This window comes from Notamacropus eugenii, chromosome 6, assembly GCF_028372415.1.
Source record: "Notamacropus eugenii isolate mMacEug1 chromosome 6, mMacEug1.pri_v2, whole genome shotgun sequence".
NCBI lineage: Eukaryota > Metazoa > Chordata > Mammalia > Diprotodontia > Macropodidae > Notamacropus > Notamacropus eugenii.
Window position 1 is genome coordinate 381,786,223 of NC_092877.1, and position 27,168 is coordinate 381,813,390.

General features: G+C 43.7%; 1 protein-coding gene across 8 annotated transcripts in view; it reads left to right on the plus strand.

The window, feature by feature from the left end:
• Positions 1-27,168, plus strand: part of TP63 (tumor protein p63) — a 240,944-nt gene that overhangs the window by 107,826 nt on the left and 105,950 nt on the right. The window contains exon 1 of one of the 8 annotated variants that reach the window (XM_072618850.1): positions 23,195-23,395. The exons of the other annotated variants lie outside the window; for them this stretch is intronic. Coding sequence (XP_072474951.1) covers positions 23,210-23,395 — 186 coding nt within the window. The 5' untranslated portion in view covers positions 23,195-23,209. Of the gene's footprint in view, positions 1-23,194; positions 23,396-27,168 lie in introns of those variants that run through there. 8 annotated transcript variants of the gene reach the window in all.

A 27,168-nucleotide genomic window follows, 5' to 3' on the forward strand; every position in this document is an offset into this window, starting at 1 on the left:
TGTGAATGTTGCAAGTGAACTAGCCTTGATAAGTCTGGAGTCATTCTCAGAGACCTTCTGGGTCATCCTAGAGAGATTAACATTTGTCTTAGTGACAGGAATGTCCATTCCCTGAGGTTTTTAGTGATCATCCAATAAATAGGTAACACTATTGGAAGAAATAGGATTTTTTTCCCCTAATAACAGTATTAAGGGAGGAAGCAATGCAATTCTAAAACTCCTCAGTCCCAATAGGATCCAAAACCCCCTGCCATGATCCCCACAATACAGTAAATTAATTCTTCCTTCAACAGAATATTTGAATGCCAGTTCTTTGCCAGACGTTTTACTAAATAGCAAGCAGAAATCTAAGCTTCCTTTGTCTACTAGGGAAGTTAAATACACACAAGCTAGACAAAGTGCCTAAGAAAGGGCACTAAGCTCTAAATATGAGAGTGAAGTGTGGGAGGGGAGGGGAAGAGCACAGAGGAAACACACAGTTCTGCTTGGTGGCTGAAGGAAGATTTCCAAGATTTAGGCAGAGCCACAAAGGACAGGCAAGATTCCAACAGTTAGAAATTAGGGTGGAAAGAAACACTGGGCTCTAGAGAAAGACATGAACAAAGGTACAGAGAAGTGCACGACTCACAAAAGACAAAGCAATTGGGCTAGCTTTGCCAGAGTATAAAGAAGCAAGGGAAGGAATCTACTGATGAAAGAACAGGGAGCAGAGAGTGTGGTATTTTTATATTTACTCATTAATAAAATGTGGTGGTGATTTCTGGGAGATAAGAGAGGGAAGTAAATTAGGAGGCTATTTTCCCTTTTTGTTTAGATTTAAAGAAAAATGTTTTGGGTGATTTTAAGGATTTAGAAGGTGAAGAAAAGGAGAAGGAAGAGAGAAACTCCCCTGAATTCTCTGCCTGCATTTTAATGTTAATGAAAAGTTAATTTAAAGTTAATGAAAATGTAATAGCTTAGCTCACAGTTCATGCTCTGGCCAAGGGCTCCAGAGCAGGAAATGTCTCAGGATCTCATAGCTGAGAGGGACCATAGAGGCTGCCAAGAAGCCCTTCTACACTATGGCCTGCCAAGGGCTCCACCACCAATGAGGGGAAACCTACCGCCTCCCCATGCCATCGGTTTGGTTCTTGAATAGCCCTAATTCTTAGTATTGGCCCCGACTTCAAGCCTGAATCTTCCCCCTTCTCCTTGTCCCGCCTGGGAAGCCAGACACAAGAGGTCCAAGCATCGAGCTTGACATACCCATTTTTCATCTGCCCAGCCTTCTCTTCTTTAGGTTAAGCATTATAGCTCTGTTAGCAGGTCCTCCATCTTACAGATGGAACAGCAGAGGCCTTTGTCTGGAACCCCGACATTGCCTGTCTCCCTTCCACACATCAGGGTTCTGTTTCCTCTCTTTTCACCTGAGCTCTGCTGGCTGAATTCTTGGCCTATTTTCATGGCTTGTTATGGTTCCCATCTCCTGCCCAGTCGTCTGGGAAGGTCCATCTCTGAACATTCCCAGGTGGGTCCTCAGATTCTACATTTACCATCTACTGTCAGATGTGCCTTCCTTGTAGTCTTCCCACCTTGTGCATCTACCAGACCTTGTAATTCTCAAGCCCAGTATGATGGAATTGGAAATGACCTCTGTAACCAAACCATACTAAAAATGCATGACCTGTATAACATGTCAGATAAGTGGTCCCATCTCTGCTCAATGATATCCAATGAAATAAAACCCACTCCTGAAACAACCCAGTCTGTCTTGGATGTCGGGTCTCAAGTTGTAACTTGGCACATGCTCCACTAGAGAAAGCCAGGGGACCTGGGTTCAGATCTCACCTATGTGAACTTAGGCTAGTGTTTTCCCATCTCTGGGTCTCAGTTTCCTCATCTCTCAGTTGAGGGAGGTAGAAGGGGCCTTTGAGGTCTCTTCCAATTTTAGTCATGAGACCCTATAATTACTGTGTCCCATGGAATCTTTGATCCTCAGAGGCATCTGAGCTCAATGTGTACTTAAATTTGAATGTCTGTGATTAAAAGGAGATTCCTGGATCATTCATGTTCCACAATGAGGCGTCATGGTAGTTCAGTAGAGGAAAAATGAATTATTTTTTCACAGTGGGTTAAGATGACAGACCACAGTCCGTAGAAGAAGCTACATGTTCTCATTATTTCATCTTTGCCCCACAGTCTCACACTTCCTTAGTCAAAGATTTCAGGTCTTTTTTTTTTTTTTAATTTTTTCTCTTAATAGAAGGAAAACTACATGGTGGTCTTCCAGAAAGTAGCTTGGCTTGGTAATTAGGAAGGTAATGGAAGCAAAGTGGTCGTGGGGCTTTGTGAACACCAAGCTCCTCTCATAGACCTGCCTGATCGAAACCCTCTGGTGAGGTCCTTCTTCATCCAGGTGGAGGTCTCTGAGTTTTAGCTGTCAAACAGCAGTCAGTGGGAATGAGGCAAGACATGTGCCTAGAACAAGGCTTTCCAGCTGTTCAGAGAAGGGAACTGGTTCTCCTTCGCCCATCCTAGGAACACTCTAATTAACCCTCTGTGTGTGTGTGTGTGTGTGTGTGTGTGTGTGTGTGTGTGTTCATCCTTCTTTGCAGAAGAAGACCATGCCATCAGAGAAATGATGACATGACTTTGTTTCGAGTGATGTCCCAAAGAAGAAGTATGTAGTCCTACTATACGAAGAGGCAGCTAATTGTGTGTATTTACATGAGGTCAGAGGGCAGCCCTGGCTTTAAAGGGTGCATGTGTGAAGAGAGGTTGGCACACTGCTCTCAGAGCACCATGGCCCCTGGGAGAAAGCCCCTCAACTAGCCAGTCTTTTTCTGATACCCATCCGTCATTGAAATGCAGCTAGAAATTTGATGAACAGATAACCTTCATTCTTAATCTAGGCAGGCTCCCTCTCAAAGTTCATAGTCACAGAGCAAAGAGGGACCTCAGAGATTTAGTCCAGCCCTCCTTTCATTTTATAGATCAAGAAAATAAGGCCGTTGGGAAGAAAAGCTTACATAAGAAGAAAGCATCAGATACAGGATTTGAATCCAGGACTACGAATTCCAGAGCTGGAGCTCTCTAACACATTCTTATTCTAATCATGATTCTCTCTTGGTTTGTGACCTTGTTTTTTCATGAATACTCATGTGTGGAGAGACGGGCAGCATCTGCATGGCAGTAGGAAACCATGAGGATAGGGTGAAGAAGTCTGGGTTCCGCCAGTCATTTGACCAAAGTTTTCTGACAGCATCTTTTGATCTGGCCTCTGACTGCCTGGAGGCAATGGGGTGGTGCAGTGGCCAGAGCACCGGAAGACCAGAGTTTCAATCCGGCCTCAGACACTTTCTAGCTTTTTGATACTGGGCAGAGAGGTTGCTTAAATTCCTGTTATCCCCCTCTGCCTCTTAATGTGTAAAATGGAGATCATAATGGCACGTGTCTCCCAGGGTTGTGGTGATGTTTGTAAAGAACTTTGCAAACTGTGAAGCGCTCCTTGTTGTCTACTATCATTACTATCCCAGTATTGGGGAGTCTCAGCTCCTACCCTCCTAAAGCTCACATGCCCTTAGGCAGGGTGAGAGGAGGATGATATATGGACAAAGTCAGTTGAAAAATAAAAGTGGAAAGTCCACAGACTGAGCTATAGATAGGGGAGGGGAATCTGAAACTCCCTTGTGGGAGCAGGTGATAGAAGTGGATAACAGTTCACAAAAGCATGGATGAGGAAAAGGGAAAGAGGGCTTGGCTGAGGTGGATGAGCTAGAAGTCCTAAAGGAGGCCCCATCTAGGAGAATGGTGGGTGTGTTGAACTAAGCTCAAGTGAATTGAGATTGTCCAGGTAGGCCTTGGAATTTCAGCGGAGATGGAAGAGGTAAGGAAGGTAAGACAGGGGTCCTCCTCAGGGCCATTGGAAGGTGCTACAGCTGATAGGTAGTGGGTCCAAGGGTCCCAGGAGTCTAGCTGAAAGGGCACTCCACAGTCTCCTAGTCAACTCTCATGCTATACAGGTGAGGAATGAAAGTCTCAGGATATTGTGACTTGCGTGAGATCCCCAGATAATAAATGTCCAAGGTAGGATTTGAACTCCTTTCTTCAGACTGCAGAGTCAATATCCTTGAGAGAACATAAACCAGGAACTCAAGTCCTATAAGGAAGAGGGCTGAGAATCCCAGAGGTCAATGGATGGTAGTGATGAGGATGTAGTCATACAATTCTCCATGATAAACAAGAGGAAACTGAGTCTTGGTTGAAGTGACCTCTCCAAGGTCGTATGATTAAGCTAGGTCTTGACCCTGGATCTGACCAGTGTTCAGCCTCTCTCATTCCACCAGGCTCCCTTGCAGCAGTCGAAGATAACATATCTTTCCCTCTAATTGCAGAGGGTGTTAAACAGCAGGTAGGGAAGGAAATCAGTCCTGCAAAAAAATGCTAATTGTCCAACTCGATGAGTCTGAGACTGACCAGATCCTTTCCCTAACTGCTCTGCCCAGTGCTCTGGTTTACCATTGTCCATGCAACCCCTGACAGGCCACACCAGAAACTGACTCTGAACCATGTCATGGGATGGGCAGGAGGAGATACCAGAGACAGAGAGAGCTCAGCTAGTGACCCAAGGGAAGGCACCTTGGGGACTCCTTTGCCCTTTGCTTTAGGGGATTTTTGAGGAGAGGGAGTAAGAAAAGAGGGGTGATTGTGTTTATTTTTCTGCAATGCTTGCTTTACCTTTGGGAGGCTCTGATCGTCCCATGCTCTTCTTTCCAAATATGGAATTCTCCACCCCAGTCCCTACGACCTGACACTCAAGTCCATGAGAATTCCATTGCCTTTCCCCAAGTGCTGAAAGCTACATTCTAAACACTGGGGTGGGATTCTGAAGGGATCCCCTAGATTCCTCAGACATGGGGCTTGGTTCTAGAGCTATGTTGCTCCTTGTTGAAAGCCTCTGCAAGGATTGTAAGCTGAATGCTCTTCGCAGATAATGCTGTCTTACAAAACCAAACCCGAGGCCTCTGTGGGCCAGAAGTTCTGGCTGAGCCACCTTCTGCCCTGGGCCCGCCCCCTCTGTTGCCCCACTCTTTAATCAGGCTGTGAATCAGGCTTGGGAAGCTGGCCTAGAGTCAGGTCATTGTGTCTGGAACAGTAGCAGCCCTGCTGGGGAGAAAAACATCCCCCATCCCCCAAAAGGGGAAAGTGTATCTCTTGGTGAAGTTTGTGGGTGAACCAGATCCCTTCCTCTTCCCCCTTGCCAAATGCTGGCACAGGCAAGCACACAGACACACACACGCACATACACCCCACCCCCCCTCCCCCCCCCCACACACACACCAGCTACAACTACAACTAAACCACAGACCGACAAACAGAACAACCAGTAGATTCCCTAAGGGTGCGCTGGGCCTATCCAAAGGGGCTGTTGGAGCCAAGTAGGGTCAGACCTCCCCACTGTGCTTGCATGTGCAGGAATCCCCTGGAGAATAGAGCCCTGCCCACCAAGATGAATTGGATTCCGTTTGTCCCATTTTATCACACGCTGAAGATCCTTAGAAATGAGTGGTGCATCTAGGTACAAACACAGTCATAGGAGTTTCCTAGGCTGTTCATTATTGCTTTTTGTATTAGCTCTGAGCTTTGGGGGACTAGGGGTCTGAGTGATACCTGACTGAACATCTCATTCTTCAAAGGGCTGATAGATAGATGTCATCATTGGCCTAACATGATGACAAGTCCAGCACTCAGAGGAACCTCATACCCCATCAAGACGTTCAGAGCCCAGGAGATTAAATCTTGGCTTTTTGCCCAAGGTCACAAAGGCAGAGAAGGTCAGAGGGGAGATTTGAAGCTAAGCCCTCAAAGGACCTTCTCCACCTTCCTACTTCCTAACCACCTCCCAGCTGGACGTGAATTTGACTTTGCTTTATATATCTAGGTCCTGATTAGTGCAAATAACAAATCCCTTGAAGCGGTCACATTATTCACATCCATACTGCATATTTCCATTTGTCTGGAACCAATGAACACATTTTACATAGTTATAACTCTGAACGTTGTGGACCAAAATATACAAGTTATCTAGGTCTGTGTTTTTCAACCCCAGTAGAATGTAGGCCTTTGGAGTGAGACTGCTTCCTGTTTGTTCTTATAACTCCAGTGGCTGGCACACAGTAGGTACTGAATAATCATTGGATAGAATGGATGGGATACATTTTTTTTTCTGACCAAGGATTGGAAGGAAAGGGTCACCACAAACGTTCTGAAAGGGTTAAGGCAGGGATTTCTTTCTACCCTGCTCAAAATGGGCCATGAAGCCCTTGGCAAGATTGCCATGATTTGCCTGCCCCACCTTTAGCCTCAATCCTCCTGCCTGGCAAGGGGATGGAAGGACTCTGCCAAACAGTTAGCTGCTTCTGGTTTCCACTTGAGCCCATCCCTGACAAACCATCACTATCTTTTGCTCTGATTTTGCTCTCACCTTCAGTTTTCTGTAGTGTCTTTCAGTCAAAGCAAGATCTTGGCTGCTCTCTACTCCCTCATCCCCTCCACCTAAAACAGCTACTAGGAAGGGTCATGACATTAGAAAATGGTATCTGCTAGGGATCCAGAAAGCTTTAGCTAAAGACGGGCATGGAGAGCTCTACTCCTAGCTGGGGAACGCCGGCCAGATAGATTAGCAATGTTTACAAGGGAAAGCACGTCTAGTATAGGACAGTATGAGTGTGAAGAAGGCTTCTCAGCCCACTGAAGTGCGTTGGGGTATGTGGAGGGGTTGTGCAGACCATGAGCACAGGCCACATAAGCTCTTCCAGCCCCTGACCTTGTCTCTCTTGAAGGGCTCATGAGAAACTGCAGGTGGCCTAGACTTCCCTTCCATGTTGCCCCTGCAACATAGCAGCAGCTGCCTCTGGGCATGACATGCATTGACTGGTGATGAGTGCCAGGTAATATCACATGCTTACTGAGACCAGAGAGGGGAGAAGAATGCCATATCGGATGGAACGTCAGCATGAAAAGCAGGTACAGGTAATTTTTCCTTGGATCCAGGCCAGAGCTCCAGCATGAAAGTTCCTCCAGTCTATTTTGCCTTAGGATTTTTGGAAAGGGGGATTGAGGGAGGGAAGGGGTGGAGAGGATTTATGTAAGAAAGCTGGGTTGCCTTCAAAACTAGCCTCCAGACATGGTGGGGCTGCCCCACCCATCTTCTCGTCAGCTCTGAGGAAAGGGAAGGATGGCAGCTGGGGAAACAAAAGGCCAGATCTGAAAGGCTGAAACAGTTTCATTCCCAGAAATCTGTCTGACCAAATCCTAGGTCCTCTTGGTTTAGAAAAGTCAGCTGGCAGAGGCTGGGAACAAGAGGGAGTTTTTCCCTGTGCCCACAGCTGAAAACAAGTCGCTATTGTATAGACAGATATGGGCACGGAGGAGACTTTACTTTGCTCAGGAAGGAAGGAATGTTCCTTTGAGCCATCTGTCATCAAAGTCATCCTCTTCCCTCGCCCTCACACCCTCCATCCAATCAGTGGCCAAGTCTCCTGGATTCTCTCACCATAACATCACCCAAAGCCATCCCCTTCTTTCCACTCACATGGCCACCTCCCGCCCTAATGAAGGTCCTCCTCACCTTGTGCCTGAACACCCACAATGGCCTCTCCCTTCTCATCCCCCTAAGACCTGGCAAATTCATCTTCTCACAGTGTAGCCTAAGTCACACTTCCTTTGCTCAAAACTGTGCAGTGATTCCAGATATGGAAACCTCTTTCACCAGTGCAGATACAGCCCACCTAGAATGTAGCCTTAGATCATTACTATCTGTGCATCACTGGGTGAGTAGAATAATTCTGAGCCTCAGTTCTCCCATTTGTTAACTGGGAACGATCAAAGGTTTGTTGTGAGGCTTAGAGGAGATGGGGTAGAAGGCCCCTAGGTGGCCTAGAGCAAGGCTTCTGAGCCAGTTGTGTGTCAAGGACCCCTTTGGCAATCAGTGAAGCCTATCAGGCAACTCCTCAGAATGTCTGAAATGCAAAAAATAAAGTGGGCGTGGTTACAAACGAAGCCCAAGGTTAGGGAAAATAAAGTGATTTTTCCCTAATCCAAGTTCATGGGCCCCCTGAAAGGTGTCCATAGACCCCATGTGGATTCTAACAGCTCCCAAGCTTAATGGATAGAGCGCTAGAAATGTCAGGAAGAGCTGGATTGGAATCCTGCCTCCGATGTGGCCTGTGTGACCATGGAAGATCACTAAATCTTAGCCTCAGTTTCTTTATCTGTAAAATTGGAGCATTGATAACATCTATCTTACAAAGGTTGTTGTGAGGATCAAATGAGATTGTATATGTAAAATTCTTTGTAACCCTGAATGTTTGTTATTGATGGGGGTGGTATATGAGGGTCCGTTGGTGGGGGTGTCCTGGTTCTTCTTCCTTCTCCATCAAATCAATCAAGCACAATGGAAAGTGAATAATGGGCTGGGCTTGAAGCCCTGGACTAAGGAAGATCTGAATTCAAATGTGGCCTCAGACTCTTACTATCTGTATGTCCCTGGTCAAGTCACCTAACCCCATTTGTCTCAGTTTCCTCATCTATAAAATGAGACAGAGAAAGAAATGGCAAACCACTCCAATATCTTTGTCAAGAAAACCCCAAACGGAGTCATGAAGAGTTAGTCACAACCGAACAACAATAGATATGCCAGATACTGTGTTAGGGCTGGGAATTCAAGAAAGCAAAAAATGATTCCTATTCACAAGGAACTGGCATTGTAGCCCAACCCACTTGATATAAATTATCAAATTCTAGTGGTTTAGGGTGAGATGAGACTTTAGTGGTTGTCCTGTCCAACTGACCTATTTTACAAATGAGAAAATGGAACCCCAGAGAGATCAAGATATTGGATGGAGTAGCAGAACTGAGGCTTGCAGCCAGGTTCTCTAATTCCAGTTTCAAAACCAGCCCCAGTCCCCATCCCATCTTCCCTCCTCTAGTGCTGATGTTCCCCATTCTCCATCCGAAGGGTCTTTCTTAGTCTAACACCCTTTGGGTGGATTATAATCAATTCATTCTCCATGCTTCTGCAGTCTCCTCATGGGTAATGTGTTGAGTTTGCTAAGTGTCATCTCTGGCTCCATCCAGCTTTGGATATGGGATACTATGTCCTTGGAACATATCAGGACACCATATTTCACCCAAGGATCCCTTTTTGGGAATTAGCATATATGGAAAGAGATTCAACTGTCCCTTTGGGATGACCCTGTTGTTCACCATAGTCCCTCTCTCTGAATTCCAAGGGAAGGCACAACTCTAAAACAGAGGTCACCTGAGTCACATTATTACAAGAAACTGACAAAAGCAAGTCCCTTGGAGTAAATCAGACTAACTTTATGATCCTATTTGACTTATAAGCTCCTTGAAAAAGGGTAATGTCATACATAATCAGCTTTACAACCTCTGATTTCATGCCTTGCGCACAGTAGGTACTCATGAAATATTTGCTAAAATTGCATATAAATAGACATTTTCTTCCCCATAGCCTTCATCTTTAAAGAAATCAGCAAAAAGAGAATAAGAAGATTTATTTGATAGATTAAGTAAATGAACTCTTTTCCCTGCAAATATAAATTCAATTTAACTTGGAGTTCAGGGGGAGGGTAGACTAGAAGGAAACTCTGAACCAGAAAAAGATCAGGGCTTGGAAAGTTGAATGTCTTCTGTTGATCTTCTATTAACCTAATAATAGACGGCTTTTAAAGTGCTTAATTGAACTTGTCTTGCAACAAGCTGGAAAGTCCCCATGTTTCTTCACTTTCACATGGGATCCCAAATCTCCCACAGTGAACTTGTCAGACTGACTGTTAGTTATTACAGATTTCAGATAGTTAGCTTGGGGTAAAAGGGTACACTTTTCTCTCTTCTCTTGCTTCTAGGTGGAGATTATACTAGTTCATTTTGTTTTGTTTTGTTTTTTAAACAGGAAATGCCTGCTCAAATGTGAATGTCTTAAAGATTGCAGTGATCTTAGCTTGCATTGAAGGAAGGGCAGTGTCCAGGATGAGGGAAGTAACAGCCCTGCTGTCCTCTACCCTGTTAGAACCACACCTAGAGCACAGAATGCACTTCATTTGTGGGTGTCACATTTTGGAAGGGCCATGGACAAGCTATAGAGCATCCAAAGGAAAGTGACCAGAGCCACATCATTAATGGCAGGAGCTCAAAGAACGGGAAATATTTAGCCCAGATAAGAAGAGGTTTAGGAAGGATATGAGAGCTGCCTTCCAGCATCTGAAGGATTGCCATGCAGGAGAAGATTCAGATTTGTCATTCTTTTCCCCAGAAGGCAGGGGAGCCAGTGGTGGAAGCCATAGAAAGGTCTATTCAGACTCTTTTTAAGGGTAAATGTTCTTAACAAGGAGAACTATTCAAAAATGAAATAGACTACTAAGAAAGGTAGTGAGTCACCCATCACTGTGAGACATCAAGGAGAGTCCTTGAGACCACTCATTAGGCAGGTGGCAGAGGAGATTGCTTCCCCAAGTAAGGAATTTCTTCTCATGGACAAAATGAGGGAAGTGGACTGGGTGACCTCCACAGTCCCTTCACAGATTCTGTGATTCTCTGAACCTGATTTCTTGACTGCAACGGGGGTGCCCACTTTCCTTTCCACAGAGGCCAGTCTATCACTCAGTGTTCTTCCCTCTACTCTCTTCAAATTATTTTTCTGAATGATGCATCAATGGGTTCAATGAGGTTAAGAACAGGACTCAAACTATGTATCGGAAGATCACTTATTGCTAGGAAAGTGAGTCAAGTTTATGTGAATATCTGGCTGTTGCTTTTTCTTCCTATGATCCACTTGAATCCACCAACCCTCCTTCTGAATCAATGCCCCACCTCTACCCAACAGATCTCAACCTTTTCTCCCAGCACTCAGAGGAACCCACCAGAAAACAGCCCACGTGCTCTTTCCAGTCTACGTCAATAAGACACAAAGAGGTGACACCTAATTTGGGCTTGGCCACACAGCTAGTAGCTACCAGAGTCAGGAATTGAACCTCTCAGTAAAATATAAGCTGAGGACAAAATTTTTTTTCCCTTTTGTCTTTGTATTTGTATAGAACTCTGAGCCCATACCCAGGATACCTGAATGGTTCCTTGGTGGAGAAAGCTGAATACATTACAGAATACCAATGGGCCATTGTTCTAAATCTGAAGGGGACCTAATAGACCACTTAGTACAACACACTTACTTTACAAAGAGGAAACTGAGGTCCATGAAGTTTCAATGACTTGCCCAGATACTCCATGTTCCAGGTAGGATTGGAAACTAGTAGATATCCTGTCTGCTATCCCAGGACTCATTCTATCCACTGTGAGCAGCAGTAGTTATTTGGCAAAAGAACTGGTAAGTTGTGGATAAGGAAACGTCATCCCCAGCTTTCCTTTCCCATTCTCACTTCTTATGGTCACCAGTGGATATATCCAGAAATAAGATCCTGTCCCTGTTTTGCCTATGAAAGATACATAGTTTTCTTCTTGGGGGTACTATGGATAGAGACAACTTATGACTTTTATCATGATATATTGGGGTCCTGGAGAAAGGCAGGGAGAAGAGTGTTGGATTGAGAGAGCTCCTGGATTCAACTCTGTAGTTTTTCACTTCTTCCATGTGTGACTTTCAGCAAAGAAAGGAACTTGACCTCAGTTTCCTTATCCATAAAATGAGGGGGTTGGATGAATGTCTTGTAAACCATCCCCAGCATCTGAATCTCTGGCCCTGGCTGAGGAAACTTTGGTATTGTAGTGGGTTACAGATCTGAAAATAAGGAGTTCAAAGTTCTGAGACTTTTGCCATGTGGGCTTATAGCTTTGGGCAAGTCTTTTCACATCTTTGCGTCAATTTATCTGTAAAATGGGTAGAAATGTTCCTTTACTTCACCTAGTTGTTAAGAAAATTGATGTGTCTTGGTGAAGCTTTGAGATCTGCTGACAAGCATTTGCACAGAGCAGGACGCCATCCTCCCATAAATGCTCAGTGACATTCTGAAAATGTTTTATGACTTTAACAACATCGTTCATGGCTGAGTGGAGGAAATAGCCACGTTTGGGTACACAGTAATGTTGACCTCAAAGTAGAAGCAGAACGTGTGTGTTATTGCCATTCCTTAAATGAAATGGTTCTTACCAAGGTATGTGTCTGTCAGTCAACATCTGATGAGTCCTACTGTGTGCCAGACCCTATGTTAAATGCTGAGGATACAACGAAAGGCAAAAAGTATTTCAAAGAGTTCACAGTGTAATGGGAAAGAAAACATACAGACAAGTAGGTGCAAACCAGGCTGGACCTGTGCATAGAGCCCTGGGCCTGTAGTGAGGAAGCCTTGAGTTCAAATCCAGCCTCAGACATTTCCTATCTCTACAACTGCAGTTGAGACACTTAGTCTCTGTTTGCCTCAGTTTCCTCATCTGTAAAATGAGGATAACAATAGCATCGACATCCCAAGTTTGTTGTGAGGATTAATAGAGATAATAATTGTAAAGCCTTAACACAGAGCCTGGCACAGAGCTATGTAAGTGTTGGCTTGTTGGTGTTGCACAGGAAAAGTGTGTGTGGGTGTTCATCCTTCGTTGCCAAAGAAGACCACGCCATCAGAGAAATAATGACATGACTTCCACTTGACTTTGTTTTGAGTGAGGGAAGGCTGTGCAGGTCACCAGCCTCACTTCTCCTCCAGAGCCATCTGAATCCAGTGACCAGATAATACTCATCAGGTTGACTGGAGATGACCCAGGAGGAGGCAATTGGGGTAAAGTGACTTGCCCAAGGTCACACAGCAAGTGAGTGTCAAGTGTCTGAGGTAAGATTTGAACTCAGGTCCTCCTGACTCCTACACTGGTGCTCTATCCACTACACCACCTAGCTGCCCCTGCACAGGAAAAGTAGGAAATCATCAATAGAAGGAAAGTATTATAAATAAGTGGGATGGTGAAGGGCTCCCCATGGAAAAGAAGATTTTAGCTGGGACTGGATGGAATCTTGGGGAACCAAGAGGCACAGAGGAAGAGGGAGGCATTTCCAGGCTGGGGAACAGAAAGGGAAAATGGTCAGAGTCAGAAGATGGAGGGATTGATTTAAGAAGCAGTAAGGAGGCCAATGACATTGGATTAAAGAGTTCATGCAGGCCAAGATCCAAGAAAACTGAAAAGGTAGATGTGGGGCTGAAGTGCATTGATGACCAAACAACATTTTGACCTTTGATCCTGGAGGGGGCCGAGAGCCACTGGAGTTTGGATGGGAAGATGCCAGAGGGGAAGATGTGGGACATGGTCTGATCTGAGCTTTAGGAAGATGTCAGACTGGAGTGGGGACACTTGAGGTAGGCAGCCCAAGAAATATATAGGCTGCTGGAATAGTCAAGGCACAAGATGATAAGTAGCAGAATTAGGATGATGACAGTGTCAGAGGAGAGAAAGGGGGATAGGTGAGAGTTATTATGAAATAAAATGGACAGATTTGATGAGAGGAGCTAAAGAGAAAAGTAGAGAGAAAGGGGAGTGAGGGAAGAAGGACAGAACATGAGATGCAAACGTGGGTGAATGGGAGGATGGTGGTGCTGTTGAAAGTAATAGGCAAGTTAGGAAGAAAGTTGGATTTGGGGGAAAGATAATGAGTTCCATTTTGGACATATTGAGTTTAAGATGTCTATAGGACATCCAGTTCAAGATGTCCATTAGGGAGGTCTAAAGATAAGAGATTAGAGGTCAAAGTGGGATTAAAACTGGACAAAAATATTTGAGAATTATCTAAATAGAAATGGTCATTGAATCCATGAGAGCTGATGGGAGCACCAAATAAAATAGGATAGAGGGATAAGAGCAGAGGGCCCTGGACAGGCTTGTGGGACACTATGGTAAGACAGTTTGACCTGGACAGAGATCCAGGTGATTCCGGTGTAGGGGACACTGTCAGTTTCTTCATCTTCTGCAAGGGATGTTTGCTCTCTAGCCACATGGGCCAGAGAAGGGATAGCTAGACTGCCCAATCTGGAATCAAAGGGCTGGCTCTGCCACTGTCACTTAGCTGCTATGGGCCTCAGTTTCTTCATTCATAAAATATAGTGTGATGGACTCAGTGATGCCTAAGGGTTCATTACCTACTCTCTCCGTATGCTCCTCTAAGGGAGAGGCTAATAGTTCAAATCCACGGGGCTATACAGCTGGGAGATTCAATATATCCTATTCTCTCCTTCTGTTTGCGCAACTTTAGATGGAGGCAAAAGGAGTTTGTGAAAGTTCTGGGTTCAGTGCCCAACCCTGGTACTCACTGGATGTATGACCACAGACCATCCCTGTAACATTGAGCTTGTATCCTCACATCTGTAAAACCTGCAGCCTCTTCTCTGCAAGGCTTAAATCAGAAAGTAGATGTCAAATCACCTGACAGACTTGAAAGGTCTGTAGAGGTATTCATTGCCCTTACTGTTGCTGTTGAACGCAAGTGAGTCCAGTCAGATGTATGTTGGGCAATTTGCTCTCCAGATCCTCTCCTTAAATCCTTGGCATGGAATGTTTTCTCTTCCAAGGACTTTGAGAACCTCCGGTTTTACACCTGAGAAATCTGAGGCTCCTGGAGGGCCAGTGACTCACTCAAGGTCACCTAACATGTGAATGGAAGAATGCTCCATTTTGGTGCTCTTTGCTCAGACCACAGTGGAAACATCTTCATCTGTCTAAAACTTTGATTTTGCTGGTCAGTCAGAAAGAGGGTATGGAGGTCTACCTGGGCAGGCGAAATTTCTGTGGACCAGGGTAGCATCAAGAAGGATTGTATAACATGTTTTCTGGAAGGGATCATTCAACCCCGGAATGATGTCTGGATGACTTTTCCATAGAATAACCACATAACAGGCTGTTGTTTTGTAGCGTTGAATCTAGCCTGGGGCAGGGAGGGAGAGAGAGGGCAGGGTAGGGTGGAGTCAGGCACTTACCCCAGGGTGCAGATGCCAGGGGCAGTGGTGTACTGTGGAACTAGCTTCTGATGAGGAAGGGGATGTAGGGGAAGGGGAAAAAAGGGAGTGACTACTAGAGGAAGATGGGTATTAAACATTCCAGAACCCTGACCCAAAGCTCCGCCTGTCCTCCCTTAGTTATATCCCTGGCTACCAGTGTAGATTTGTTTCAGAATCAAACAATTTCTAAGCTACATCAATGTTATCTAGATATGATTAACTTCATCTCTTTTTAAGACTGACTTTCAGGGGCTTATGGAAGGGCAGCTAGGCGTCCCAGTGGATAAAGTGCTTTCTAAAGTCAGAAAGACTCGTCTTCCTGAGTTCAAATTAGACCTCAGACACATGTTAGCTGAACGACCCTGGGCAAGTCACTTAAGCCTGTTTGCCTCAGTTTCCTCATCTGTAAAATGAGCTAGAGAAGGAATGAACAAGCCAAGAAAACCCCAGGTGGGGTGAGGAATAGTCAGACATGACTGAAATGACTGAACAACAACCACCAAACAAGCTCTTCCAGCCTCCTCCACTAGGCTTGTGGTGGAAACCTTTCATTTGTGTTTCCTCTCCCTTTGGAGCATTAGCTCCTTGAGAATAGACTGTCTTCTTGTTTTCTATCCCCAGTACTCAGTCTATTGCTTTGAACGTAGTAAGTGCTAAATGATCCTTTTCATTTATTCTTTCCAATAGAAAAGCATGGCCTGGCGGCCCACCTTCCACTGAAGAGCCTCTCTTTGACCTTGACTGGAGTAGTCTGTGGATGACTGATATACAGTTGGTCATTGGGCTCAGACTCAACTGGACATTTTTGAGTGTGGAAGGAAGTTCTAGTGTTCTCCCTTTCCACTGGCATGGGCTTCATCAATATGGTGGCCTCCACACTACTAGGTGATGTCAATGGAAGACAATCTAAGCACCACAGAATAAAAGCTATTTTCTGTAACTGACCATAATGTGCCCTAAGAGAGTCATTTGGGTAGCAGTGCTGAGATAGCCTAAGAGGAAATATCTGGACTTTGTGGTTTATCCTGCAGCTCTTCCTGGGTCCAGGACTAACTGAAAGCTATGAGTCATTACCCTGGACTGCTATGGTTGATTATTTGACTTATGGTGTTTCATGTAATGGGCATATTTCAGGAGGAACATGGAATAATTAACTAGTGGAAAGATTAGTGGACTTGAATTCTATTTATTTGCATCCCAGGTCCCTTGGACAACTTGAGTCAACTGTCAGAGCCTCCAGATACTCATCTGTAAGACAGTTCTCCCCAGCATCCCTGCACTCTCAACCTCACCACATTGTTGTAAGAGTGAGAATCGTCCATAAAACACGGCATTTAGGAAGTGCCCACTATGTGCCGGGCGCTGTCTGGGAAGGCTGAGATGATAACTGCCCTGACTTCCTCTCTGCTTTTTCACTCCAACCCCATTCCTCCCCTGGATCTCTCTCCACAGGACTGACATCGCCCTGCTTGTATGAGCTGTTTCCAGGGTGGCTGAGGTCCTCCTTCAGTCAGAAGAGACTTCCAGCTGCTCCTAATTAAAATGTCTGATTCAAGAAGATATCAAGTTCTTGATCAAGCCTAGTGAACTTCTGGAAGTCTTCTCCCCTGATAAATCTATTTGGCCTTAGCATCTTGACACTTACTTTAATTGGATTAGGCTAATTAGATAGCTTCATGCAGTCAATCCCAAATTTATTCCCCTTGACCTTAAATCTAACCATACTCAACTCAGTTCTGGGCTTCTCTGCCTCTAGGACAATAGTTCTTAACCTGGGACTAACCCAGAAAAGATACCCAGGAAACTTTTAGGTAGTTTATGGTCTTGGATGGGAAAATAAATTATATCTTTGTTTTCACTTATCTCTAACTGAAATTTAGAATTTCCCTTGAATTATTTTAAAATAGTAGCCTAAGAAGCGGTGCAGAGATTTTAGCAGCCTCTGTCTCTGTCTGTCTGTCTGTCTGTCTATTTGTCTATCTGTCTGTCTGTCTGTCTGTCTGTCTGTCTGTCTGTCTCTCTCTCTCTCTCTCTCTCTCTCTCTCTCTCTCTCTCTCTCACACACACACACACACACACACACACGCACACACACGCAAATGATCTGCTACATTCTGCGATTGAATTCCACAGTTCTTTCTCTGAGTGTGGAAGGCATTTTGCCTTAGAAGATCATTGGGAATTTTTTTTTTTTTTATGTCCTTGCATTGCTATGAAGATCCAAGTCTACCAGAAAAAAAACTCTCACACACTGTGGTCGTTGCTGTGCACAGAGTTCTCCTGGTTCTGCTCCTTTCACTCAGCATCAGATCATATAAGTCCTTCCAGGCCTCCCTGAAGTCTTGTTCATTATTTCTTATGGCACAATAGTACTCCATTACATTCATGAACCATAATTTATTCAGCCATTGCCTAATTGATGGGCATCCGCTTGATTTCCAGTTTTTGGCAACTACAAAGAGTGTTGCTATAAATATTTTTGTACATGTGGGACCCTTTCCCATTTTTATGATCTCTTGGGGATACAGTCCTAGAGGCGCTATTGCTGGGGCAAAGGGTATGCACATTTTTGTAGTCCTTTGGGCATAGTTCCAAATTGCTCTCCAGAATGGTTGGATGAGCTCACAACTCCACGAACAATGAATTAGCATTCCAACTCTCCCACATCCTCTCCAACATTTATCATTTTCCTGTTCTGTCATGTCTGCCAATCTAATATGTGTGACGTGGTACCTCAGCGTTGTTTTGATTTGCCTCTCTCTAATCAAAAGTGATTTAGAGCATTTTTTTCATATGATTATAAATATCTTTAATTTCTTCCTCTGAAAATTGCCTTTTCATATCCTTTGATCATTTATCCATTGGGGAATGACTTGTATTGTTGTACATTTGACTCAGTTCTCTATATATTCTACAAATGAGGCCTTTATTCCCGAGATTAGCTGTAAATATTCTTTCCCAATTTACTACATCCCTCCGAATTTTGATTGCATTGGGTTTGGTTGTGCAAAAACTTTTCAGTTTAATGTAATCAAAATTATCCATCTTACATTTCATAATGCTTTCTATCTCTTCTTTGGTAAAAAATTCTTCCTTTCTCCATAAATCTGATAAATACACTGTTCCTTGCTCCTCCAGTTTGTCCATGGTATCAATCTTTATACCTAGATCGTGTACCCATTTGGACTTTATTCTTGTGTATAGTGTCAAGCATGGGTCTATGCCTAGTTTCTGCAACACTGTTATCCGGTTTTCCCAGCAATTTTTGTCAGACAGTGAGTTCTTATCCCAGAAGCTGGGTATTTAACTTTTTGAGCCCCACCTAACCCACATTTCCAGCCGCACTGACCTCTCCCTTCCACATTCTTCTATACAGTCAGAATGACTTTCTCTTGGATCTTCAAAAAAGGACATTCCACGTCCCATCCTTTGAACTGGCTTCGCACTCCCTTCTCATGTCTACCTCATAGAGGTCTTCTATTCCATTAAGACCCAACTCAAGCACCACTGGCAAGAAATCTTTCCTGGATGCCCCAGCTGCCAGTGCCCTCCTTCCCAAATAACTATGTAGTTAGGCAGCTAGAGCTCACCAAAGTGCACAGAGCACGGGGCTGGAACTCCAGAAGAACTGAGTTCAAATCTCTCCTTAGACAGTGTGACCAAGCACTTAACATCCATCTGTCTCAGTTTCTTGAACTGTAAAATGGAGATAATAATCCCATGTGCTGCTACCAAAACGACTCTCTTAGGGGACATTATGATCAGTTACAGAAAATAGCTTTTACTTCACATTGCTTAGATTGTCCTCCATTGGGAGGATTAAATGAGATAACATTTGTAAAGTATGTAGCACAGTGCCTGGAATATAGTAGGTATGATTTTGTACATAAATTTTTCAGGTAGGCTGTATCTGTTTCTCTATGTACTCTTGTCTCCTTCATTAGGATTGGAGCTCCTTACAATCAGAGAAAACTCCATTGTTTATTCTTATATCTCCAGATGCTTGGTTGTTGTCCTTCATCCTTGAAGAGAGCAAAAATGACATTACTGTGCTAGGGCTAAATTTCAATGTGTCTGGTGGTGGCTGATTGGACCATTATGAGCTCAGAATGTTCTACCACAGGCTGGGCACAAATGGTCTGTGTGGACATTTGAGGTGGATACTCTAAAGTTGTGTATCCTGCATTTCCTTTTAGATGTTTCAATTCTGTTTCACTCACAGAGCACAGCACCTTCGCTGACATGGACACACTGTGCTGAGTGGTCCTGTGTATGTCTCCCATGTCACACAATCAATTCCAAAGTTCTTGAGAGTGTCCTTGTATGACTTCTTCTGACCACTGTGTAAATGCTTATTTTGTATGAGTTCTCCATAAAACAGTCTTTACATCTCTCATGATTAGCACAGGACTTTGTTATGCATAACAAACACTTAATACATGCTTTTGGATTGATTGATAGAAGTGCACACAATATATCTACCCCACCAAAACACCCATAAACAGTACTTTGGGAAAGGGGGTAGCTGCTGGAGCAGGGATCTAGGTTTCATGCAGGAGGCCTGGGAGCTGTCTAAAAAGAACTAATGATTCTAAAGAATAGGTTCCCAAAGTGGGTGATGTCACTAACTAGGGATGTTGGAACCTTCCAGGGGATGTTAGTAGTCTTGGCTGCAATTGAGGGGCGTTGTATTAAAATAAGGAAATAAAAATATGGAAGCATAAGGAAAAAGAAAAGCATATTTTGAAAAAAGAAACATTTGTACATGTTCCATCTACTGTATAACAGCTAAAGCTGTAGTGAGTACGTTATTTTTCCAAAAAACACATAAAATTCAAGTTATAACCAATCAGTGGTCAAGTCCTCCCAACAGGTCTTAACAAGTTAGTGTTGGCAGGCAAGCATGTCTCAAGTTATTGGGAAGTCCAGCATGTATTGGCAGGAATATGTGCATATAATGACTTGTTTACAATGTGATACTATATGGCTACATGTCACAGTATTGTGCCATCAGAATTTCAGTGCAGACCCCCCACACACAAATTCAAAATGAATTATTAGATTTAAGATGTGTCATTTAAAAAAATATTTTATATTTTTTGAAATGACAATTTAAAAAAAAAAAACTGTTAAAATGTTAAAGTAGATTTCCAGGATGGCACTGAGTAATTTTTTTTTAAAGGGAGCAGTAGGCCAAATAAGATTGGAAACCTCTGCTCCAAAGGATGGCAAAGAGGAAGGGCTTTACAGTGATATATAAATAACACCTTCTGTTGGGCCATGGCCAAAAATAGACATCGATGGTGAGGTCTTCTACAGGCAAGTTCAGAGCTCTGGCCACTGGATGACCCTGTTTCTTTGCTGTTCTCCCAATCTACCACCTCCAAGTCTTTGCTATGACTGTCCCCTAGGCCCTTGACAAGCATTAGGAGGTACTAAAAGTATCATTATCCCTGTCAGGACAGGGAAGGAAGATATGCAGCCTGTTTCCACACATCTGGTAAGCATGGGAAGCTGGATCTCAACCCTGGTCACTCCCAGTTCTGAATGGAGCCTCCTTTCCAAGCCAGAAGATTTGCCTGGAAGTCATGGCTGATTTTCATGTACCTTCTGCATGGTCTTGAATAAGTCTCCCTCGCCTGTCCCTGTCCAAGTGTTCTTCGAAAGCAACTTCCAGGGCCCTTCCACATGCTGCCTTTGCTCCTTCTCCACCCCGTAGCTGCTAGCACCTCCTCCTCCAGTCTGAAATGAGCTTCTGGACATACTCTCCCTAGTGTGGGCATATTCATATGTGTCTGCATCTTCCTAATGCCAATGACTTAAGACCTGGGCATAATACACTTCTAGTTTTGTGTCTGCAGTGCCTAACAACATAGCCTGACACATAGGAGATGCTGGATAAGTTCCTGTTAATTGATTGGCAGCTTCTTAGACTCAGTTTTCTTATCTCTAGAATGGAGCCCTGTTTCCAGAACTCATTATCTCACCTAGTTGTCTGTGATGGTGACCTTGATAATGAAAGTACTTTATAAACACTGGAACAAATACCTCAGCTCCCTATTACCAATGACCCATTCTTTCTGATTCAAATCCTGAATCTTTTTTTTTTTTTTTTAATTATCTTTATCTGTAGAATAGGGGTAATATGTACTTGGCCTAGGCAAATTAAGTTCCTGGGGGAAAATCTGGAGCCTCATCTAAAATTCATAATCTTACTCCACCAAAGGACCATCAGTTGCATTGAGGGACTTTTTAATAATCAGGAGCATTCTTACAAATTAGAACACACACACACACACACACAAACTGGAACAACAAAATAAAGCACATTTTTGCATGATAAAAGGCATGGGTCTGGGTTCAAATCCTTCCTCAACTTCCTATTTAATCTTGGACAAGTTACGCAACATCTGCTGTTTAGTTTTCTCATCCACCAAATCAAAGTTGCTTGGACAATCCTTTCCAGTCATCAGAAGGTCTTTTGCAGGAGGAATTGGGCAGATGGAAAAATGAAATCAAAGGGAAGGCAATCAGTCCAGGAGTACATGGAAACCTTGACTGTGTCTCCCATTTGGCCTTGACTCCTAAGTGGGTTGGAGAAAGCCTTTCCTATGTTCAGGAACACTAGAACCAAGATTCCATTTGGTACCATGTGAATGTCCTCTCAGCACAGGCAGAAGTGCCTTTCCTGGTGCTGACTGTGACCATGTAACATGGTGGCAGGGAGAGGGCTGGAGGGATGGGGTAGGGGGTGAGGAAAAAGTGGAGGCTGAGATAGGAATCTAACAGAATTACATAAAACGCTTAGAGATAATGGAAGGAATTTAATGAAACACAGGATGAATTTGGTCATGAGTTACTCAACTAAAAGCCCAAGGCCAGATTCCATGGTAATATCCTTGTGTGCCTATGGATGCATATTTACAGGACAAAAGCCAGTAAACCCTTCCCGTGGAGCACCCGGCCTTCCTACTCATCTTTTCCATCTTGTTTGTGTCTCCTTTAGCGCTAGCTTTGGCATGGCTGACCCCAGGGCACAGAACGCTTTCCTCTAGGTAGAGAAACGTTATGAAAACCTGGATTTGGAATCACAGAGGGAAGGGCTGGTGAAAGAAATATTCCGGTCTAGTTTGGGGCTTCCACTGGGTGGCTTCCAGGTCTGGAGGAGGATCGATGGATAGATCCAGACTCTGAATCCCTTTTGCACAAGCAGCTTTCTTGTGTCTCTCTGAGCTGCTTTGTTCAGATTGAGGTAATGAGCTTCAGTGTCCTGTGATGGAAACAACCCCAACTCTTCAGGTCACCTGTGGTGGACTGACAGGCCATAGGAATCAATAACTGTGTTACAGTGGAGCTGGGAAATTGTAGGGAAAATGTCTCCCCTGCCCTGAAAACCAGGCAGCTCTCCAAAGTGTGGGCGGCAGCAGTTTGGTGCTGTACTCATAGGCATGAGTTTTTCTTTTTCATTGTTTTTCTTTTTGTACCTGTATATGTCTGTTTCCTTCAGTGACCCACTTTGCTGATACCTGCTCCTCCCCCTTTATTTTTCTTCTTAGTTTACTTTTTTAAGTTTGTACTAACTTTCAGAAATCTCTTACATTCATTACTGAACTAGTGGTAGTGTGTCTTCTTTCTTTCCTTCTTCCTTTCTACCTCTCTCTCTCTCTCTCTCTTTCTCTCTCTCTCTCTCTCTCTCTCTCTCTCTCTCTCTCTTTCTCTCTTTCTCTCTTTCTCTCTCTCTCTCTCTTTCTCTTTCTCTTTCTCTCTCTCTCTCTCTTTCTCTCTTTCTCTCTCTCTCTCTCTCTCTTTCTCTTTCTCCCTCTCTCTCTCCCTATCCCTCTTCCTCTCCTGCCCCCTCCCTCCCTCCCTCCCTCTCTGTCTCCTTCTCCCTCCCTCTCCCCCTCTCTCTTTCTTTCTTTCTTTCTTTCTCTCTCTCTCTCTCTCTCTCTCTCTCTTTCTCTCTCTCTCTCTCTGTCTCTCTCTCTGTCTCTCTGTAACAAGGGAAAGTTATACCGTTCTTGCTCTGTCTCCTTGTTGTTGTTTTTTTTTTTTTCTTTTTAAAGATTGGTGATAAGGAATTCTAACCACTTAATGAGATGGGAGAGGCCTCACTCCATTGGAGTGGAGGAGTCCAGGTGGAAGTTTGATGGATTGGACAGGTAAAGTGAATGGTCCCGCCCCTTCATGCCTATAGTTGGGTATATATAAGGAAACCTTAAATTATGCAGGGAAAGAGAGAGCAAGCCTTGAGTGCTGTTATCTTCCTAGGAGAATCCTGTGTTGAGGGTCTTAGAGGGGGTGGGGGGGTTGCCAAAATCCTGGAGCCAGAAGAGCGGACAGCGGCGCTGATCAACCTCCCTGCTAACATGCTGTACCTGGAGAACAATCCTCAGACTCAGTACAGTGAGGTAAGGGGCTCCTGGGGACTTTGGCATGCAACCTAGAGATGCTCTCTTAGTTGAATATATATGTGCATATAGAGATACATATATATATTCAATATATATAATACATATACACCTTGCTAGAGAGATAAAAAGACCAGCATTCAGGCTTGGTTGCCCAAGTTAAAGTTGTAGTAAATTACATATGGCAATTTCACTTTGGAGAAGGCTCCATGTGGCAAATGCAAACTTTTTCATCCTGGAAAGTACAGGAGAAATATAATTTGATTGGTATTTGTGATGAAATATATTCCATTGTTTTATTTTCCCTGGGGTGAGTTTGTATATAATTATATACATATACTTATATTTCTGAGAACAGACTGGACAGTCAGAACTTCTTGGGCCCCAAGTGCACAAAAGGCTCCCATGTCCAGCAGCTGTCACACCAAAGTTGTGACGGGATTCCTAAACACAATACTCCCTGCATACTTGAGTCCTGTGAAAAGCAGCAAAGTTTGACATGCAAATCCACTGCAAGCTAGTGAAAGCCTTAAAGCCAATCTCATCTCTTCTAAGTGATTCTGGTCCTCTCTCTCAGAAGAGACTTGATAACTAGCACCTATGTTACCTGGTGGCAGCCGGGGAATTCCACAGTACAATAACAATCTGGAAGGATGCGTGCCTATTGATTAAAATCAAAAGTTAGATTCTTGCCCATGGGGCGATAAAGAATGACCTCCTTGCATCTCCCTTCTAGCCAAACACTTGTGACATCCGTTAAATAGGCTGGAGGTTAAAGTGATTGGGAGGGAGAGTTGGAGGACCCCCCCCACCACCACCTCAAGGGCTTGGAGGAAGTCTCCTGGGGTTGAGGGAGGTCTCACAACAAGATTAGTTTACATTCCACAGAATAGAGCAGCTGTGTTGACATTAATGAGATTTTTTTTTGGTTGGGGTGGGGGGAAGGCTAGAAAAGGAGTTCAGGATTTCAGACAAAAATGCTAACTGCTCTTTGGTGGCAGACAGACAAGCCAGGCCACTTCCATCAAAATAAAACATTCTAGCGCAGTTTGAGAGGAAGGAGGAAGGGAGGAGGCTAAAGTTGGCACAGTCAGCCAGGGAAGGCTCATTGTTTGAGACACCTGAGTTCTAGAAATATGATCGGGGAAATGTTGGGTGAGCAAGAGACAGACTAGGGAGCTCTGATTATCCTTCTGAAAGTATGCTTGAGAATTTGAGGTTCCCTCTTCTTTCTTTCAGGGAGGAACAGAATACGTTGGTTTGCTCCAAATGTTGAAACTATTAGAGGATGATTTTTAAAAATGAGTCAAGCGCCGTATGTTAAACGACCCTGGTGATGAAATAGCCCCCATGTCCAATGACTGAGGTTAATCCACTCCAGGAGATAATGAGACCAGAGTCTTGCGTTATATCTTTTCTGAGATGGTCTGACCCCCCCAATAAGATATCACCATGTTACTATTCATGCATGGTCACACATGCAGTATGTGTAGCCCAAAAACCCACAGGTTTTGCTTTTTTAGGTTGAATGTATTGGGGATTGGGGGGCATATATCTTTCTTTAAGAAAATTGTAAAATGTTTTGGTAACTCCAGTGACAGTGTCCATCATTATCATTTTTGAAGCTTATGTAACATTGGGAGAAATCAAGATCAGATCACTGTGAAGTTAAATATTAAATTCATGAGAGAGAAATCAGCTAAATCCATTGGCACAGTTAGCAAAAGTGATCTAATGGCATTGTTCCCTTCAGTGGGGTGAGCAGGGTCAGAACATCAAGGGAATAAGAGCCAGGACTTTGGAATATCCATCTTGCTTGTCAAAGTGCCATAAATTGGGTTAGCTTTATGGGAGCCCCCATCACCCTTAGGAGAGATGGTCATCATATGCCTGGAGGATCTGAGCTGGTGCTTGAATGAGCTTTGTCTAGGTACTTACTGTTTTGAGGGTATTTGAAAAAGAATATTGGGGTGTATTGTACTCTCTGTAGACCGCAGATACTATCCCAATCTCAAGATCAAGACTTGTAAATAAAGATTATCTTAAATTAAGAACTTTCTCAAAGAAATACACCCAATGTCCATTTGTCAGGTGAGTTGCCAATTTCACTTGGGAATTATCAGTGTCCCTAGAGAATATGTAGCCCAGGAACCAAGGGTGGCAGTTACGAAGCTCCTCGGGAAAGTGATTGTATTCTTTCACTGACACATCTTGAGGTCATGGCTGATGTTGGGAAGTACAGACCCAAGCATCTGGATAAACTGGCCTTGCCATCAGGAGGTGGCATGGGAAATAGACCAAACACTGGACATACAGGCCAAAGATTTAGATTCAAGTTAGACTTTGTATCCTAAATGCCCCAATTAAGGTAGGTGACCTGTAACTCACTTAACATTTTTGAGTCTCAATTTCCCGATTTGTTAAATGCACAGAACAAGACGCATGCTTGTTATACCACAGCCATGTCATGGAGAAAATGTTCTGTAAACTTTGAAGGCCTAATTCAAGGTGAATTTTTCATCAAAAAAAGCCATAATAGTATAAATCATTTCTTTGAATGAATCTAGAGGAGATGAGCTTGGAGTTTAATATTCTTATTCAGTTAAAACAAGTTATTCAGCCACTTCATTCACCTATTAAATAATCACTAGAACACTATATGTGTGTGTGTGTGTGTGTGTGTGTATACATATATATGTATATATGTGTGTGTGTATTTTGTTTTGGGGGTTTTTGTTGTTTTTTGTTTGTTTTGTTTTTGAGAGCAAAATAGTGACTTGTGCTAGGACTGTTTTCTTTCCAGTCCTCTTGAAAACTCTTGAAAGATTGAAATGACGGGAATGCTAGTTATGGAGACTGCACAAAGAGTGAAAGCAGACAAAAGCCAAGGAAAGTGATGGTATCTTTAGAATCATTTTTTGGGGCTCCCTCAAAGCATCTTCTCTCTGACTACTGCCATTATGGACAGGGGAGTTAGGGGCTCACTAGTCCAACATTCGTTGTCTATTTCCTCTCCATCAAAACTCCTAAGCTCCCTACTGGAAGCCAAGGGAAACCTTGGAAAGGTTGCAATTGAAGGGGAAGTCATTTCTGCAGACCTGGGGGAGCAAAGCACAAAGGTATAGGATGGGACAGACCTAGTCTCAGCTTCTGGGTTCCCAGGAATCCTGTGCTTAGGCGATAAGCAGAATTCCTAGTATTTGGTGCTAGACTTGGGGGAGAGACAATTTTTGCTTAGTTTGTAAGGAGAATGAAAAGAAAAGGTGCCATATTAGCTGAAGATTTTTGCTTCTGAATGTCTGTAGGAAAGACTTGTCTGGAATTCAGAGACATTCCCAAACTCAAAATTAAAAAGAATTCTTCTCACCCTGAGGTGATGGGGGAGAAAAGCAAGGCTTTGTTAGCAAAGCGTGCGCTACTAGAATTTCCAGAGACATTTGTGATCACCTTTTATTGTACAGAGGAACAGATGATTTTTTCCTTTTTGAGTTGAGAGGTATCTATCCATATATAAATATATATTTATAAACATATATAACATGATTAAACTCTAATAGCTAGAATGCATGTAGAGAACTTTCAAGTTGTCACCCAGTGTCAGCCTAGATCAGTCTCTACAAACCTGTGAAGTATGTTCTGAAAATGTTCCCATTCCTGTTTCACAAATGAGCAAAATGAGGTTCAGAGACAATGAGTGACAAGAAGTGGAACTGGATTCTGGGTCTCTCCGGAGACCAATTTCAGTGGCTCAGATTCATGTTCTTCTTTCCCCT